The sequence below is a fragment of the Miniopterus natalensis genome, chromosome 2, assembly GCF_054644295.1.
Source record: "Miniopterus natalensis isolate mMinNat1 chromosome 2, mMinNat1.hap1, whole genome shotgun sequence".
Lineage (NCBI taxonomy): Eukaryota > Metazoa > Chordata > Mammalia > Chiroptera > Miniopteridae > Miniopterus > Miniopterus natalensis.
Genome location: NC_142082.1, coordinates 82,636,745 through 82,657,637, shown reverse-complemented (window position 1 = coordinate 82,657,637; position 20,893 = coordinate 82,636,745). Strand labels below are relative to the sequence as shown.

At 35.6% G+C, this 20,893-nt stretch overlaps 1 protein-coding gene across 3 annotated transcripts in view; it reads right to left on the bottom strand.

Annotated features, from left to right (window-relative positions):
* The window catches only part of MIPEP (mitochondrial intermediate peptidase), a 186,045-nt gene that overhangs the window by 62,346 nt on the left and 102,806 nt on the right, over positions 1-20,893 (bottom strand). For all 3 annotated transcript variants that reach the window (XM_016199506.2, XM_087814364.1, XM_087814366.1), the window contains one exon: positions 20,747-20,866. In XM_016199506.2, coding sequence (XP_016054992.2) covers positions 20,747-20,866 — 120 coding nt within the window. The remainder of the gene's footprint in view (positions 1-20,746; positions 20,867-20,893) is intronic.

The following is a 20,893-nucleotide window of genomic DNA, read 5'->3' as shown; positions in this document are numbered from 1 at the left end:
AAAGTGCCCAGGATCATTAGTTATGAGAAAAGTACAAATTAAAACCACACTGGGATAAGGCTCCATAGCCCCAGAATGGCTGAAACTGAAAGGACTGTCCAAGTACAGGACAGGATGTGTCGCAAATGGTACATTTCCAAACCTTGCTGGTTGGTATGCAACTCAGAGGAACTACTTTGAAAAACTGTTTTGCAACAGCTACATTAAAACTAAACAGATATATCATTCCTGGGTATATCTCAAAGAAACAAATGCTTATACTCACCAAAAAACATATACAATTATATTCATAGGAACTTTATTCATAGTAACCCCAAACTAGAATAACTCAAATGCCCATCAGGAATGGAAGAGATCAAACAGCTGTGGCATGTTAAAAAACGAAATACTTGAGATTAATGAAACATGCAACAGATGAATGGATCTCATGGATATAATGTTGTATGAAAGAAGCCAGACACAGCCCTGGTCGATGTGGCTCAGGAGTTAGAGCATCGGCACACACACCCAAGGGTTGTGGGTTCGATTGCTGGTCAAGGGCACGTACCTGGGTTGTGGGTTCTCGCCCTGTACCTGGCTGGGGTGTATTTGGGAGGGAACTAGTTAATGTGTCTCTTTCACATCGATGTTTCTCTCTCCCCTCCACCTCCCTCCCTCCCTCCCTCCCTCCCTCCCTCCCTCCCTCCCTCCCTCCCTTTCGCTCTCTCTGAAAAGCAATGGAAAGATATCCTCATGTGAGGCATAACAAAAAAAAGAAAAAAAGGCAGACACAAAGAGCACATACTGTATGATGGCACTTACCTGAGGTGCAAAACAGGTAAAACTAGTGGTTACCTTGTGGGGAAGGTGTATTGACTGAGAGGGGGGTTGCAGGGACTTTCTAAAGTACTGGAAATGTTTTATATCTTGATCTGAACTGTGGTTACACAATGTAAAATGTCATGAAGCTGTGTATTATAATTTGTGCATTTTATGTAAGTTATGCCTCAATAAAAACGTTAAAAAAACTATAAATATTATTTAGGTACCTACCATGCATAAGTAATTGTGGGGCCCCAAAGAAATAATAAACAAATAAAAAATAGGCCTTGTTCTTGTGTGAATTTAACTCCCATTGGGAAGACAGAAATTAATCAATGACATCAAGAAATTGTAAACTGGGATGACCAATATGAAGGAAAAGACTCCAGTGCTGTGAGATGTATAACAGAGGAACTGACCAGTCAGGATAAGTGACATTTCTAGCAGAGGTAAAGTGAGGAGAAAAGAAACTGCTCCAGGAAGAGGGAAACAAGTGCTCAGAACTTGATGCCAAGGGAAGCAAGATGTACTCAGCCGGATGGAGCCAGAGTGACCAGATCACGCAGGAACTCATGGGCGGCAAAGGCAGTGGAAGCTGTTGAAGGGTTTTAACGGGAGGGCGTTATTATCAAATTTGTATTTGGAAAATATCTCACTGATAGCTGTGTGGATTTGAGACAGGAAAAGTAGATACTGGGATACTCCAATAAGGGAGAATTGTAATTGTGCAGTCTAGAGTTAGCCTATTTGAGAGAAAGGGCAGGAAGAACAGTGCAGGTAAGGCATTAGTGAGACTGCAGATTTGATGTCTCAGCATGTGAGAAATATCAGTAATACAGGGTACCTTCAGGGAAAGGGGCCGAGGACCAGGACAGGAGGAGGAGGGAGATTTTATACTGTAAGCCCTTTTACACCTTACGATTTTTAGTCATGTGCATATACTACTTCACACATAATTAAAACATAAAATTAATATCATTCAACTGGGGGCTTCCTTATGTTGCTAATGCTGCCCTTGCAGTCTCAAAGTCATAGAGGTAGAAAGACATTGTAACAAGCTCATCTGGATGCCCATTCCATGAAAAATAGTGAGGTACCTGTGTCCTGCTCACAGCTCACACTCACCGTGGATAAGAACATGACTTACCTTACAGAATCATCAGAGAAAAGGCTCCCTAAAATGTAAATAATTTAAAATCTAAAAGATACATGTGTATCATTTAAATTATAATTACAAAGGTTACTTGGTAAGGAAAGACCTTCTAACAGGGATTTTTATTTCATTTTATCTTGCTTATATGAATTTTCAGGCAAAAAAAAAAAAAAAAGCACTATTCATGAAAACCAAGACAAAAATGAAAGTTGGTGAGTTGGCACAAAGGACTATATTATAAAAACAACCCGGGTAATCTCATAATATCCTCATGTTTTAAATCAGTGAAATCTAGAGTTGCAGCTGTCCCACAAACTGAAACCATATAAATTTTTAGAAAATGAGTCAATCCTGAGATTAAAGTTTCAATTTATAACACTTCTGTGTTTTAGTTACAAAGTCATAAATAAATCTAGCATGACAGAGAAGGTAAATATTTTCTCAGTTGTTTATGTGGCCAAAGAGGAAAGGAATTTAACATGCAATTAACCACTTAGGTTTTTGAGATATGCACCATATGGTAGTTGAACTTAAGAGAAAGAAAAAATATTGTTTTGTTTAACGTTTGCTTAGCAACATCAAATTAGTGCAACCTGGGCAGCACCTTTACCTCACAGAAGAGTTTTTCTATTCCTAGGAGAGCTGGGGGCTTAAGAATAGGAGGAAATGTAACTTCTTTCCCAGGAAGAAAAAGAAATCAAAACAAAAAACAAAACCAAATAGAAGGGATAAGGTTTGTTAACAAATAATTTAAATTCAATTATCTAGAGAAAGAATGATGAACTTTTAACAATGCTGGGGCTCTAACTCTATTATTTAATAGCCGGTATTTTAAAAAATTTTTACATATTAACAAAGAGACCTTTATGCCATTCTTTAAACCAGCATCTGACCAAGTGTGAGGAAAGAATAGCAAAGGCCCAAAGCAGACCTCAGATTTCCATACATAGACTCCCACATGACCATGGTTTCTCTCACCAGCCTTACTTTAAAAATAACTAATCGAAAAAAATCTGATTGGCATTTTAATCGTGATGGTAAAAATCGTTTTATAGACGAGTATTTCTTAGTGTTCTATCAATTATTTTAAAATTAAAGCTTTTAAAATAAAAATAAAAATAAAAATGATGCTATATGAGGTCAATAAGCTGTGATACAATTTGCTATTGATAAGTGAACTAAAATTGTAAAATCTCCAATGAAAAGCTTTGAAATATACAGGGTGTCCCAAAAAAATGTATACATACTGTAACAGCTGATAGCTCAATTTTGAAAATGAAATGTATTTTAATAAATACTGTTTTTATAATTATTCAAAGTATATGTACACATTTTTGGGGATACCCTATACATTTAAAATTAAAAATATGAAAACAATATTTAATCTGCTTGAATGCATCACTGCCACATATCTAAATGGATTTATATATATATATATATATACACACATATATATATATATACTCACTCATATGTATTTTGAAGAAAGTTCTTCAAAACTGACTATCAAGTAAATAGGAAAGAAAATAAACTCTAGTAGTAATAAATCAAAGTCATAACACCCAAACTGTGTGTAGCAATGTATTTTCTTATGGTATTTTTATTTTTCTTCTTTTTAAGACTATTAAAAAACAAAGCTCCATACAGTAAAGTAAATATGGTAAAAGTGCTCTCAAAAAATCTGTCTGCACTCTTTCATTATACTGACTTCATCTCCCTACTCCTACCCTGCTACATGGTTAGAGGTCTGTTTGAAAGTTAATCTGGGATGAGTACACTATAAAAACAACTGGGTTTACCACTGGTTGCACTCCATCTCCCAATTGGTAAATTAGTGGTTACTTTCCTTTGCACATATAATCATGACAACAGGAATGTCAGCTCAAGAATCTGCTCTAAAAATTGAGCAATTTCAATATGAGACGCTCTCAAATAACACATAAGTTGTATGCTAAAAGTTCACTTATTAGTCTGTTATTTGGGAACTCAGAACACACATCCAAAATAAATGTTGTATAAAATGATGTTCCAAGCTACCATACAGTCAACATAACCCTAAAATAACAGAAGAGAGAACATTATACAGTTGTAATTGTAGTAGTAGAAACAGAAAAGAAAATAATATGTTTAAAATTTTGTTTTCTGCTTGCACCCTAGAAAAGCTGTTCCAGTTAGAAGATCTCCTCCAACCACACTGGCTGATTCAGTGTGTGCCCACTGCTTAAATATTCCTATGGGTTGTCTCCTAGATTCTTACTCAGCCAATTCTCCCTATTTAATGCTGTCCATGACCATAGGAGTCTCTCTCTAGGCTAACAACTCCTAAACATACATAGCTCCAGCTTCGATCTGTTTTCTGGGCTACCAACCATTGATCCAATGGCTGCTCACAGGCATCTCCATTTGGATAGTCCATAGTTACTTCATACCAATAAACTCATCAAGCTTTGTACCCCTCACCCCAAAAGGCAGCCACCCCTCCTGTATTCCACATTTCACTGAATGTCTTCTCCATCCCCATAGATTACCCTGTTCAAACCGTAGGTATCAATCCCACTCCTCCTTTAGCACCACCTCCCAACCTATCAGGCACCAAATACCGAGGTCTGGCTAATGGCCTACTGGAGCCTCTGAACCACTCTCTATTCTACCTAGTCGTCTTTTTTTTTTTTTCCCCTCTTGCTTAACTTCCCACTGTCTAGCCACTGCTATACCTCCACGAATGCTCACTGATGCAAAATACTCTAGGATAAGAAGGAAGGTAGAAGCCTGGTGAAAACATAAAAAGCACCTTTTTTTCTCATGAATATTTCAGGGAAGACGACTCCCTCTGGAAATTAAAAACTAGGGTCCCAACATATCTTTGTATTAGCTGTATTATGCATCAGAATATCTTAATCTTCTCAACTTTTATTATGTCCAATATATCTGTTCACAACTCAAAGCAATTTGAAGCTCAGGGAATATTTTACTTAATAATGAAATGTTTCACAGAGAGTTGGATGTAATGATAATTATGTACACACACCCCACCTCCCAACAAGCCATTTCTAATACAGGCTCCATGAAGGCCAGGAATTTCTCTGTTCCATTCACTACTATATTCCTGTCTCCTAGACAGTGCACAGCACACATTATAAACATAATATATAAATTATTAAAAATAATTTAAGCATTATCTAAAATATATATAACTGAATTAATGTACACAAATATATAAATTGGGATTTGGATATGATTTTCTTTATGCTAAACAACAAACCAAAGCCTGTTTGCTCTTTGATATGTCTGACTAAATTTAGCACAATTTTCAGGTGTTTGTTCTAATCAGAGGGTGTGCCAGAAACAGAAAAGTACACTTAATGTGAAATATATATATTGCTTCTTTATAATCAGAGATAAAAAATAAGTCTGAATAGAAATCGGTCTTCAGTAGCAGCAGCCCTTTTGATCCTCACCCGAGGATATGGTTTTTGTTGTTGTTTGTATTTTTTAATTGATTTTAGAGAAAGGAAAGGAGAGAGAGAAACATTGATGTGAGAGAGAAACAAGGATTGGTTGTCTCCTGCACGTGCTCTGACTGGGGACCAAACCCTCACCCTAGTTATGTGCCTTGACTGGATATTGAACCCACATCCTTCTGGTGTATGGGATGACATTCCAACCAAATGAGCCACCCAGCCAGGGCACAGCAGCCTTTTCGAAATGATACCCCTTGAGCAGGTTGTAGCCAGTCAGGTATGTTCCCCAATAAGCCTCCAGAACATGCCTACCCCGAAAGATGTACAGGTAAGCAATGAGCACAGATCATATAAATCCCTATCTCCCCTGCTTCAGGTAAACTGGAAAAATTGGTGTGCCACTTTTAATTGTGTAACACTGTGTCACTACAATATGAGTTTGTTGCTGGATACAAAAATGAAGCATACATGTGGAGTGGACACTATTCACAAGAAACATGTCTTCCTTTCACATTCTTTGTTGGTGTTTGTCCTAACAAGAGTAATGATCAGACATAAATCAACAAATCATTCAATCCCATAAACTGCTTTCCTAAAAAATAATTCTTATATTTTAGTTTTAAAAACTTTTATACTATTACAACAGTACATTTTAAATTATAAATGGACAAGGAAGATAATCTACTCAACTATCAAAATGACATAAAGAAGACTTGCACGTGTTCAGGACTTCCTTATTCTATGCACATTCCTGTTTTCAATTTGAGGTGGGTAAAGGACAAATAAAGGTCTCACAGGCATCAAGATTTATTCAGAGAGCTCTATTACTCCAAAAACAGCCATATGAGACAAATTCACTAGACTACAGAATTAGTTTAAAACACTGAAATACAGCAGCGTCATTAACAAATCTTAAAAACTACAGTCTATCAGCAGAGTCAATTGTTCATGTTTTGAACTTTAAAAACACTTATTAGGACAGAATTGGAAGATCATAAGGCTAGAGAAAGGTTTCATCCTAAACCTTCTTAGGTATACATGATTATTTCTCAACTGCTTCAGAAAGGTGAGTCACAATGTAAAATATAAGCCTGGAATACTATAAAAATATAAATACAGTGTTTTCTACTCTCTGAACTAAAAGTGGAGGAATGAACAATCATTTAGAAATATTCTGAGGAGAATACTCACTATACTCCAAATCAGGGGTGGGGAACGTTCTGCCTGAGAAATCATTTGGTTTGGCCCTGCCAAGGCAACCACTGGCAGGACTCGAAATTCAAAAAATCTAGAGCTTTTTTCATAGCTAATTTTTAAGTTGCTAATTTTGTATGGCCCACAAATGATGTTATAAATATCCAAATGGCGCTTGGCAGAAAAGGTTCCTCACTCCTGCTCTAAATAGAAGAGAAGCGGTAACAATCAATGGAAGACTAGCCTGTTGGCATGTTGCAAAATTGCCCTCTATTTACAATTGAGCAGTAGCTTTTGGATTTCTAGCATCAAACTACTGTTAGATGAAATAGCAAATAAAAGTATATATTAAACTTGTCTATATATTATACACAGTGATCTAGCACTCACATAAGTATTAATAAATTGCTGACATACTAAGGCTATTCACTTAAAAATAAGCATCCATTACTTATGTGGAATATTGATAGAGATGTCCCTATTCAACAGTAATATAACTGCAGGATAATATACTTGCAAAGCTTTCCAAAATATGCCCTACATAGGATCAGTGCCTGGATGAAGATTCCCATGGTTTATAAGTCTGGAGACAGAGTACTAGAGATTCATGTTCATTAGCACATCGCAGATTTTGAGAAGTCCTGCAGTAAAAAATCCATTTAACATCATTTAAACTAGTATTTCTCAAACATAACTGACAGGACACTTTATTCCCAAGATGAGTTATTAACACACTTAAAGGAACACCAATATAGACACGTATGTAATCACTGTCTTTAAAAGTTTAGAGTGCATTACATACATATAATTTGTACAGATTTTATAAACATTCTGAATCTTCTGTAGGTTGCTGTTTCAGTTATATTTCTGTTTTCTAATTATTTAATTTGGAAGGAATAAAATTATTCAATTGAGAGAAGCAATTTCTAGAGCTAAGTTTATAGAAGGAAAACTGCCACTCTTTTGGTATGCATGGGAAGAGACACTCTATAAAGTCACCCTTTATTCAATAGTCTTGTTAAAAACCTTGCAGTCATTCTTGATCCATACTTCTCACTCATTACTCCAGTCCAGTACCTGGCCTTATTGACTGTACCTTTCTATACTGTTCTCCAGCACATTTCAATCTTTCCTTCCCCACTGCCACTGTTCTAGTTCAAGCCACCATCAGTGTTTGCCTGGGAGCTTAAATAACTTTCCAAGTGGTTTCTCTAAATTCACTCTTTACCTCATACGTTGCAGCCAGAATAGCCTATTAACATTTAGAAATGTTTTCTACATACCAAGAACATATTTCTACTAATACGGCAGAAAAAATGACAAAATTATCAATTATATACATACAAATCAATTTAAGAAATAAAATATTTCGCCCAGCCGGGCGTGCCTCAGCGGTTGAGCGTCGGCCTAGGATCCAGGCGATCGGAGTTCGATTCCCGGTCAGGGCACATGCCCGGGTTGCGGGCTGCAGCCAATCAATGACTCTCTCATCATTGATGTTTCTATCTCTCTCTCTCCCTCTTCCTTCCTCTCTCTGAAATCCATAAAGATATATTTAAAAAAAAAAAAGAAAAAAGAAATAAAATATTTCTAAAATTATTTATGCATTTTCCTATTGACAATCACATTGGTTCTTTGCAGAATCCCACTCTGTCCCTTTTCTGCCATTTATAAACAGTGCTGATATAAACCTTCCAATTCTTAGCGCCTAGGACATAAGTAAAATACTTTTTTTATGTTATAAACACAAGTTGAATTGTGGGTTGTAAATGATGTCCATCTTCAACTTGAATGCACAATTGTTTTCCAAAGTGGTCACACCAAATATACACTCCTATCCACATGTGTAAGAGTGCCTGTGACTCCATACCTGTCAACCCTGAGTACTATCAATTGTTTTATTTTCTTTCACAGTGTTGAGAGTAAACTGGAATTCAAATGTGGCTTTAATTAGCACTCCCTGATTAATGGTGAGGTCATTTTATATAGCTCTTTGCATGTCCATGTCTTTTGCAGTTAAAAATATTACTTTTAAAAATGGTATATTTTATGTTATGTTGTTTTAATTAAAATAACATATAAATAAGTGAAAAACTATCCTTTCCTAGTTTTATATGTTTAAAATACCTACTTCCAGCCTTTCACAATTTTTACTTATTTTGATGAACCAATGAAAATTTTAATGCAGTTGAATTTATCAGTCTTTTGCTTTATGGTTAATTGTTGGGGGGTTTTGGGGGTATTATATGTTGCTACAGAACCATTAAAAAAAAAAATCCCTTCTCTGTCCACAGATCTACAGTACTATCCAGTTTATTTTCAAGGGTCCGTAAATGTGTTGAGTCTGCTTTTGGGTTCTGAGTTCTGTTCCATTTTTCTGTTTGTTACCCTGTCTTAACTTCTACAGCTTGGTTTGAATATAAATCCTGCTGGGGCAAGTCCACCAACTTGCAGCTGTTCTTCAAAATTGACATGGTTATTCTTGGGCCATTGCTCTCCCATAAAAATTATATAATGGGCTTCTTAGGTTGAGACAAACAAACAGAAGTACATTATATTAAATTTACAGATTAACTGGAAATAAACTGATATATTTTTTTCCTTAACACTCACCTGAGAATATTTCTTTATTGATTTTGAGAGAGAAGAAGGGACTGAGAGAGGGAGAAACAATGCTGTATGAGAGAAACATCGCTCAGTCGCCTCCCTTAAGCGCCTCGACTGGGGATTGAACCTGCAACCTTTTTGGTGTACAGGACAATGCTCCAACCTACTGAGCCACCTAGCTGGGCAAATTGATATCCCTTTGATATTAAATCTTCCTACCTATAAATATGGTTCAGTTCTTCATTGATTTAGGATTTTGAAAATAAAGGTAACTCACTGTTTTGTTTTTAAAGATTTTTTTTTCAGTAGGTACCTCATACCTACTAAATAATGTCATCTTTATTGCCATAATAATATCTTTAAAATTTTTTTTTTGGTTTCCTCTTGGTAAATGAAGATGAAATTAATTTTTATATAATAATTATCCAGAAAATTTGCAAATCTCTCATTAATTTTAACAATTTAACTGTAAATACTTTTTTTCTCAGTAAGCAACAAATCATCTGCAAATAATGACAGTTTTGTATCTTCCTTTCCAATGCTTGTATCTTTTGCTTACTTGACTACCCTGATGAATGTTGCATTGAAAAAATCCAAAGACCATCCTGGTTTTATTCTTTATTTTTATAGGCTTAATGATGTATTGAAAATGAATAATGAAATGCAGTTTTTAAACAGGAAAAATAGAATATTTGTGCAAATCTAAACAAACTCTCAGACATTAAACACCTTAACAGAATGCCTTTCTTCTCTAAATGTAACCATGCTTCTTCTGAACACCTCTTAAAACAATTTGCAGAGCTATGGCTACTGACCATAAATGGGGAAGATAATCCCAGTAAAAAGAAAAGTGTCTGTATTTTCTCAGAAGGAACAAGGATAAGAAACTAGTGGACATAATAATACAACCATACTTTTAAATTAAAATTAATCTACTGATAGTTGATTTAGAATTTGGTTGCCATAGTTACCTTGCTTTGTATACTTAATTATACTTGATAGTAAGGAAGTTTGACTTCTCTTCTAAAAAAAGGAATTGATAAACCATTATAAGATTTAAGATGGTAGAAAGCAGGCAACTCAGCCAAGTTGAAGTTTTGCAACTTTAGCAAACATCCCAGTTCCACCAATTTTGGCCTTGTTATGACTACTACTTACTGCTCAGGCAACTAAATGGAGTTCAAGTCACATCCATTTGATTTACTGTTTGTTTGTTTATGTTTTCCCATACCCCACCCCCATGCCTTTGGCAGCCATTAACTTGCTCTCTACATCTATGGGCCTGTCTCTTTGTTTGTTTATTCATTTGTTTTATTTTATTTTTTTTAGATTCCACATATAAATGAAATCATACAGTATTTGTCTTTCTCTATCTGATTTATCTTACTTAGCACAATAACCTCTAGGTCCATCTATGTTGTCACAAATGGCAAGATTACATTCTGTTTTATCAGTGAAAACGATTCCATTGTCTCTCTCTCTCTCTCTCTCTCTCTCTATATATATATATATATATATATATATGCCATATTTTTTAAAAGATTTTTAAAATTAAATTTGAGAGAGTGTGGAAGGGAGAGGGAGGGGGAGGCAAGGGGGAGAGAAAGAGAGAAATATCAATGTGAGAGTGAAACACTGAAAAGCTGCCTCCTGCTCACCCCATACCAAGGATCAAGCCTGCAACCCAGGCATGTGCCCTGACCAGGAATCAAACTGGCAACCTTTCAGTGCACAGGATTATGCCCAACCAACTGTACCACACCAGCCAGGGTGCCACATCTTTATCCACTCATCTACTGATGGACATCTAGATTGCTTCCACCTCTTGCTAGCATGTATCTTGTTGAATTAGTGTTTTTGTTTTCTTTGGATAAATACGTAGAAGTGGAATGGTTGGGTTGTATGGCATTTCTGAGATATCTCCATACTATTTTCTTTCCTTTTATTGTTTTTTGCTTTATTAATTAACTTTTATTTATTTTATTATTATTTCTTTTATCTTTATAGTTGAAAATATTACAGATGTCCCGCTTTTACCCCTATTGATCCCCTGCACCCCACATCCACCCCAGCCCCAGGCCTTCTCCAGAACAAATGTCTGTGTCCATGGGTTATGCTTATAAACATGTAAGTTCTCTGATTAATCTCTCCCCAACCACTCCCCCAAACCCACCTTCTCTCTGAGATGCCTTAGTTTGTTCCATGCTTCTATGTCTCTGGATCCATTTTGTTGATCAGTTTACTTTGTTTATTACATTCCACATATGAGTGAGATCATGTGGTACTTGTCTTTCTCTGACTGGCTTATTTCACTTAGCATAATAGTTTCTAGTTCCCTCCATGCTGTGCCAAAGGATAAAAGATCCTTCTTTTTTACAACTGCATAGTAGTCCACGGTGTAAATGTGCCACAGCTTTGTAATCCACTCATCTACTGATGGACTGTTTCCAGGTCTTAGCTATTTTAAATTGAGCGGCTATGAACATTGGGGTGCATAAGTTCTTTTTGACTGGTGTTTTGGATTTCTTAGGATATATACCTAGAAGTGGGATCACTGGGTCAAATGGCAGGTCAATTTTTAATTTTTTGAGGAAACTCCATGCTGCTTTCCATAGTGGTTGCACCAGTCTGCATTCCCACCAGCAGTGCACTAGGATGCCCTTTTCTCCACACCCTCGCCAGCACTTGTAGTTCCTTTACTTGTTGACGGTAGCTATTCTGACAGGTGTGAAGTGATAGCTCATTGTGGTTTTAATTTGCATCTCTCTGATGATTAGCAACGAACATGTTTTCATGTCTCTTAATCCATCTGTGTATCTTCTTTGGAGAAATGTTTATTTAGGTCCTTTGCCCATTTTTTAACTGAATTTTCTGTTTTCCTTTTGTTAAGCTATATGAGTTCCTCATATATTTTGGATATTAACCCTTTATCAAATGTGTGATTTGCAAATATGTTCTCCCATACAGTGGGCTCCCTTTTCATTTTGTTGATGGATTCTTTAGCTGTGCAGAAGCTATTTATTTTGATGCAGTCCCATTTGTTTATTTTCTCCTTTGTTTCTCTTGCCCTAGGAGATGTATTGGCAAACATATTGCTGTGAGAGATGTCTGAGATTTTGCTGCCTATGTTTTCCTCTAGGATTTTTATGGTTTCACGACTTGGACATTTAAGTCTTTTATTCATTTTGAGTTTATTTTTGTTTATGGTGTAAGTTGGTGGTCTAGTTTCATTTTTTTTTTTTTTTGTATGTACCTGTCCAATTTTCCCAACACCATTTATTGAAGAGACTGTCTTTACTCCACTGTATGTTCTTGCCTCCTTTGTCAAATATTAATGGATCATAATGAAGTGGGTCAATTTCTGGGTTCTCCATTCTGTTCCACTGATCTATATGTCTGTTCTTGTGCCAGAACCAGGCTGTTTTAATTACAGTAGCTTTGTAGCCTAACTTGATATCTGGTATTGTGATCCCTCCAACTTTTTCTTCTTTCTCAAGATTGCCATGACTATTTGGGGTCTTTTTTGGTCCCATATAAATTTTCAAAGTGTTTGTTCTAGATCTGTAAAATATGTTGTTGGTTTTTTAATAGGGATTGCAATGAATTTATAGATTGCTTTGGGTAATATGGACATTTTAATGATGTTAATTCTTCCATTCCATGAACATGGTATATTTCCCCATTTGTTTATATCTTCCTCTATTTCTTTTTCCAGTGTCCTGTAGTTTTCCAAGTACAGGTCTTTTACATCTTTGGTTAAGTTTATTCATAGGTATCTTATATTTTTAGTTGCAATGGCAAGTGGGATTTTTTTTAGTTTCTCTTTCTGAGAGTATATTATTGGTGTATAAAAATGACATCGATTTCTGGGTTTTAATTTTGAATCCTGCTATCTTGCTGAATTCATTTATTAAATCTAGCAGTACTTTAGTGAAGTCTTTAGGATTTTCTATGTACAATATCATGTCATCTGCAAATAATGACAGTTTTGTTTCCTCCTTTCCAATTAGGATGGCTTTAATGTTTTCTTCTTGTCAGATCACTAGGGCTAGGACTTTCAGTACTATGCTGAATAAGAGTGGTAAAAGTGGACACCCCTATCTTGTTCCTGTACTTAGTGGAAACGGTTTTAGTTTTTGCCCATTGAATATGATGTTGGCTGCAGGTTTGTCATATATGGCCTTTATTATGTTGAGGTCTGATCCCTCTATTACCACTTTGCTGAGTTTTTATCAAAAATGGGTGTTGGATTTTATTGAATGCTTTTTCTGCATCCACTGATAGGATCATGTGACTTTTGTCTTTCAGTTTGTTTATGTGATGTATCATGTTTATTGATTTGCAAATATTGTATCAGCCTTGTATCCATGGAATAAATCCCACTTGGTCATGGTGTGTGATCTTTTTAATATTTTGCTGGATCCGATTTGCTAATATTTTGTTGAAGATTTTAGTATCTATGTTCATCAGTAATAATGGCATCTAATTCTCTCTCTTTGTAGTGTCTTTATCCTGTTTTGGAATTAGGCTAATGCTGGCCTCATAAAAAGAGCTTGGAAGTGTCCCTTCCTCTTGGATTTTATGAAATAGTTTGAGGAGGGTAGGTGTTAATTCTTCTTTGAAGGTTTGGTAAAACTCCCCAGTGAAGTCATCTGGGCCAGGGCTTTTGTGTGCTGGGAGCACTTTGATTACTGCTCCAACTTCCTCAGCAGTTATTGGCCTATTAAGGTTTTCTGACTCTTCCTGATTGAGTTTTGGAAGGTTGTATTTTTCTAGGTATTTGTTCATTTCATCCAGGTTGTCCAGCTTGATGGCATATAGTTGTTCATAGTATTTTCTTATAATCCTTTGTATTTCTGTTGGGTCAGTTGTTATTTCACCTCTTTCATTTCTGATTTTATTTGGGTTCTCTCTCTTTGCTTCTTGGTGAGTCTGGCTAAAGGTTCATCAATCTTGTTTATTTTTTCAAAGAACCAGCTCTTGGTTTCACTGATCTTTTTATTGTTTTTTTAGTCTCTATATCATTTATTTCTGCTCTGATCTTTATTATTTCCTCCTTCTACTTACTCTGGGCTTTTCTTGTTGTTCTTTCTCTTAAGTTTTCAAGTTGTAGAGTTAGAGAGTCTATTAGAAGCTTTTTTGTTTTCTGAGGTAGGCTTGTAGTGCTATGAACTTTCTTCTCAGGACTGCTTTCATTGTGCCCCATAGATCTAGAGTTCTTGTGTGTTCATTTTCATTTGTTTCCAGGAAGTTTTTATTTCTTTCTTGATCTCTTTGATAACCCATTCATTGTTTAAAAACATGCTTTTTAGCATCCATGTGTTTCAATGTTTTTGACTGTTTTTATTGTGGTTGATTTCTAATTTCATTCCATTGTGGTCTGAGAAGATGCTAGATACGATTTCAGTCTTCTTGAACTTGTAGAGACTTGTTTTGTGTCCTAACATGTGGTCTACCTTTGAGAATGTCCCCTGTGCACTTGAAAAGAATGTATATTCTGCAGCTTTGGGGAAGAATGTTCTGTAAATGTCAATTAAATGCATCTGAATTAGTGTGTCATTTAGGTTCACTGCTTCCTTGTGGATTTTTGTCCGGAAGACCTATCCAGTGAAGTCAGTGGGGTGTCAAAGTCCCCTAGTATGACTGTATTGCTGTCGATCTCTCCCTTAAAGTCCTCTAGAAGTTTTTTTAAATAAATTTAGGTGCTCCTATATAGGGTGTATACATGTTTATCAGGGTTATATCCTCTTGTTGCATTGATCTCTTTAGTATTATGTAATGACCTTTCTTGTGTCTTGTTATGGTCTTTATTTTGAAGTTTATTTTGTCCAATATGAGTATTGCTACCCAAGCATTTTTTTCATTTCCATTTGCATGGAAAATTTTTTTCCATCCCTTCACTCTCATCCTGTGTGAGTCTTTTGTTCTGAGGTGGGTCTCTTGTAGACAGCATATATTTGGGTCATGTTTTCTTATCCATTCAGCCACACTATATCTTTTTATTGGGGCATTTCATTCATTTACATTTAAGGTTATTATTGAAAGATACTTATCTACTGCCATTTTATTTCTTTATGCCTGTTTCTCATTCTCTCTATTGGCATGGGTGTTTTCTTCCCTCCCTCCCTCCCTCCCTCCCTCCCTCCCTCCCTCCCTCCCTCCCTCCCTCCCTCCCTCCCTCCCTCCCTCCCTCCCTCCCTCCGTTTTTTCTTTCGTTGTTGTTAATTCTCACCCAAGGATACTTTTTTCCACTGATTTCTAGAGAGAGTGAGAAGGAGACAAGGAGAGAAAGGTTGATGTCAGAGAGACATAGCAATTGTTGCCTCCCACATGCACTCTGACTAGGGCTGGGAATTGAACCTGCAACCCAGTTACATGCCCTTGATCAGAAATAGAATCAGCCACGCTTTGGGTGTATGAGCCAATGCTCTAACCACTAAGGTACACCAGCTAGGGGCTCTCCCTAATATTTTCCATAGTGGCTGCACTAATTTACAATACTACCAACAGTGTGTGAGGGTTCCTTTTTCTCCACATCACCAGCACTTGTTATTTTCTGATTTATCAATGAAAGTCATTTTGACAGGTGTGAGATAGTATGTCCTTGTGGTTTTAATTTGCATTTCCCTGATGACTAGTGATATTGAGCACCTTTTTTATATGTCCAGTTCTATATATCCTCTTTAGAGAAATGTTTATTCAGGTCCTCTGCCCATTTATTAATTGGATTGCTTGAGGTGAGTTTTTTTTTGGTGTTACCTTATATGAATTTCTTATTTATTTTGCATACTATCCTCTTATCAGATGTAATGTTTGCAAATATTTTGTCCCATTTAGTAGGTTGTCTTTTCATTCACTTTGTTGATCATTTCCTTTGCTGTGCAAAAGCTTCTTAGTTCGAGGTAGTTCTATTTGTTTATTTTTGCTTTTGTTGCCCTTGCTTGAGAAGACATACCGAAAAAGATACTACCAAAAACAATGTTAAAGAGTTCACTGCTTATGTTTTCTTCTGTGTTTTATGGTTTTAGGTCTTACATTTAAGTCTTTAATCCACTTTGAGTTTACTATTGTAAATGCTGTAAGAAAGTGATCCAATTTCTTTTGTGTGTGTATGTATCTGCAGAGTTTCCTCACATCACTTATTGAAGAGACTGTCTGTGCCCCACTGTATAGCCTTGCCTCCTTTGTCATGCATTAGTTGACCATATAAGTGAGAATTTATTTCTGGGCTCTCAATTCTATTCCATTGATCTATATATGTTTTTATGCCAGTGCCATGCTCTTTTGATTACTGTAGCTTTGTAGTATAGTTTGAAATCAGGGAGCATGATTGATACCTTTCACTCTGTTCTTATTTATGATTTTTTAGGCGATTGAGGTCTTTTGTGGTTTCATATAAATTTTAGCATTAGTTGTTCTAATTCTGAGAATGTCTTTGATATTTTAATAGGGATTACACTGAATCTGTAGATTGCTTTAGGTAGTAAGGACATTTTAACAACATTAATCCTTCTAATCAAAGAGCAAGGTATATCCCTTCCATTTATTTGTATCTTCTTCAATTTATTTTTTCAATGTCTTACGATTTTCACATTACAAGTCTTTCTCACCTCTTTGGTAAAATGTATTCCTAGGTATTGTATGCTTTCTGGGGCAATTATCAATGGAATTATTCTTAATTTCTCCTTCTGACTGTTCATCATTGGTGTATAGAAACAACAGATTTCCATAACCTGCAACTTTACTGAATTCATTTATTGGTTCTAATAGTCTTTTTGCAGATTTCTTAGGGTTTTCTATATATAGTATCATGCCATCTGCAAATGAGAGTTATATTTCTTCCTTTCCAATTTGTATGCCTTTATTTCTTTTTCTTCTCTGATTGCTGTGGATAGGTTTTCTAATACTATGTTGAATAACAGAAGTAATGAAAGTGGGCATCATTGTCTTGTTCCTGATCTTAGAGGCAAAGCTTTCAACTTTTCACCACTGAGGATGATATTAGCTGTGGGTTTCTCATATATAGCCTTAATTTGTTGAGATATGTTACTTCTATATCTACTTTGTTGAGATTTATTTTTTTTTTTAATCATAAAAGAATGATCAATTTTGTCAAATGCTTTTTCTGGATCTATTGAGATAATCATAAGGTTTTACTCTTACTTTGTTAATGTGTATCACATTAATTTATAAATGTTGAAACATCCTTTCATCCCTGGGATGAATTCTACTATGTCATGGTGTATAATCCATTTAATGTATTTTTAAGTCTGATTTGCTACTATTTGGTTGAGAATTTTTGCATCTATGTTCATTAAGGACATTGGCTTGTAAATTTTTTATTTAGTTTTTTGGTAATTTCTTTGTCTGGTTTTGGTATCAAGGTAATGCTTGCTTTATAGAATGAGTTTATTAGTTTTCTTCTTTTCAATATTTTGAAAGAGTTTAAGGGCAGGCATCTGTCTTGCTTTGAATGTATGGTAGAATTCAACTGTGAAGTCATCTGGTCCTGGATTTTAATTTGCTGGGAGTTTTTGATTACAGCTTCAATTTTATTGCTAGTAATCAGTCTGTTTACATTTTCTATTCCTTCCTGCTTCAGTCTTGGAAGGTCACATGCTTCTAGAAATTTATCCATTTCTTCTAGATCATCAAATTTGCATTTCTGTGGTATCAGTTGTAACGTCTTCATTTATGATTGTATTTATTTGGGTGCTTTCTCTTTTTTCTTGATGAGTTTGGCTAAAGGCTTGTCAATATGTTTATCTATTCAAAGCACTAGTTCTTAGTTTTATCAATCTTTTCTAATTTTTATTTCATTTATTTCTCCTCTGATCTTAACAATTTCCTTCCTTTTGTTTACTTTGTATTTTGTTCATTCTTCTTTTTCTAGTTCCTTTAGGTATAGAATTATACAGTTTATTTGGGATTTTTCTTGTTTCTTGAGGTCAGTCTGTGTACTACCCTCATGGAACTGCTGTTGTTGCATTCCATAAATTTTGAAAAGTTGTATTTTCATTTCCATGTTTCAAGATAGCTTTTGATTTCCTGTTTGATCCATTGGCTATTTAGTAGCATGTTGTTTAGTTTCCATGTATTTGTCCTTTATCCAGTTTTCTTCCTGTAGTTGATTTCTAGTTTCATGCCACTGTGTTTGAAAAAGGTATTAATATGATTTTACTCTTCTTGAATTTATTAGGCTTGTTTAGTGGCCTAATAAGTAATCTATACTGGAAAATGTTCCATGTGTATGTGAAAACAACAACATGCACTCTGAAGTTTTTGAATGAAATGTTCTAAACATATCAATTAAGTCCATCCGGTCTAATATGACATCTAAGGCCATTATTTCCTTCTTAAGTTTCTGTCTGGATTATCTATCCCTGGATTATTTATTTGAGTGGGGTATTAAAATCCTCTACTGCTATTATATTATTATGGAATTCTCCCTTAATGTCCATTAATAATTGCTTTATAAGTCACATCTGTTTTAAAGCTAAGCAAAGAAGAATATAAAATAAGCACAAAAACACACAAGCACAAAAGCATGTGAGATGTGCAATGTTCTGTAAATTAGAAAAGCTATTAAAATCTAGACAATTGTTATGATTTATTCCACTGATGAAGTTAGATTATTCTTATTTATTTATTGTTAATCTTCACCAGAGGATAATTTTTCCACTGATTTTTTTTAGAGAGAGTGAAAGGGAGGGAGGGAGAGGGGGAAAGAAACAGAAACATTGATGTGAGAGAGAAACATCGATTGGCTCCCTCCCACACATGCCCCAACAGCGGCTGGGGATTGAACCTGCAACCCAGGTACATGCCCTTCACCGGGAATCAAACCGGCAACCCTCAGTGAGCAGGCTGATGCTCTAACCACTGAGCATACAGCCCAGGGCAGAATTTAGATTACTCTTACCATAAGTTTTCACTAATACAGATAATCCAGGATTAACAGCACATGACATTAAAACAATAAATTAAGGTAAAAAATATTTATGGGGTATGATTACCATTATACATCTGGAGTGAATGATTAAGCTTTTAAGATAATCAATAACTGTTGATAAGAGTGTTATGAAGATACAATAGCCTGTTATTTCACATATGTGGTAAGTATGAACTATTACCATGCATGTCTGAATGTTAGGACCTGAAGATCTAGTGGACACTTATAGTTTACTGATAAACTTAACCTCTTAGCACAACATGTGCTAATACCCAATACTGTAATAAATAAGAATCATTTGCTTGGCATTTTACAGTTTACAGACCACTTTCTTTTCTTTTTCTTTTTTTAAAAATTTATCTTTATTGTTGAAAGTAGTACAAATGTCCCCCTTTTCCCCCATTGATCCCCTCCGCCCTGCACCAGGCCTTTACCACACTATTGTCTGTGTCCATGGGTTATGCATATATGCATATATGTTCTTAGGTTATTCTCTCCCCACCTCCCACCCCCACCCCTTTCAGACCACTTTTAAACTATCTCTATTTCTATTAGAATGACTAAGTTCGGAGATAATCCCGAACCTACTGGTAGCCACCATGCCCCGTAGTCAGTGCGCAGCCTGCCCGAGAATGAAACAGAGAAAAAAGCTGAGAAATGGAAAGAAAGATAAACATTTCTAACAATATTTTGTAAGAACTAACTAGATCCAACTTAACTGAAACCAGATATATATCTGCACCTTTCAGTTATGGGGATCAAAAAATTCCCTTTTCTGCTGAAGCCAATATGAGTTGGGCTTGTATCGCTTGCAAAGAAGTCAGTGGTACTGCTAATTGTACGGGCCAATATTCTTTCTACCATACTCAGCTTCCTTACAGGGAACTTCGAGGACTAAAAAAAAGCATGACTTTAGAGGTTGGTTTTGAGTCCTTACACAATCACTTACTAACTAAATGATCTTGGGTAAGACATAAAATGTATATGAACCACAATATGAGCTCCAAATATGGGGATATTATCTAATTTATAGGCTGTTTTGACAGTTAAATTAGAGATTTTTTTGCAAAGCAGTTAAAGTCTGGCACTTACTATTCAATAAATGGTAGCAATACTTCTGCCCTCTATCCTGACAGGTCACTAAATGAGACAAGATATGTAAAACATCTATTACAATCCCTGATACAAATAAGGTATTCAATAAATGTTAATTCTCTTTGCAATGAAAATGATTAGGAATTGATAATTACATCATCTTATATGGCTAACCATTTTTCTCATTACAGAAAAATAATGAAAAAGAATACAGACTGATGCCAATGACCTTTTTACCCCGTTTTCTCAGGAATCTAGAAAAACACTTGTTAGCAGGAGGAAAATAAGCATATGTAAATGTATGGTTGGGGACATTAAGTGAGCCAGGCAATTTCTAGCATTTGCCCCATGTGAAACCTTGATACAAATGTTAAGGGTTCCAAGTTCAGCGAGGGGAAAGGTGAACACAACCTACTAACTACTGATGAATACACTAGCAGAGCCATTCAGTGGCACACAACAGGATCAAAATGCTAGACTCACAGTGTTTGGAACATATGGTAAGCCATAAAATTTCTCCTGTGTTTCCTTGAGAATGTCTGTGGTTGACCTCCTCAGGGGATGCTTCCCATGGTAGATTTGATCCAAAGTGGCATAGAAGACCTAGAAAGATGAAAACATCTATTTAGC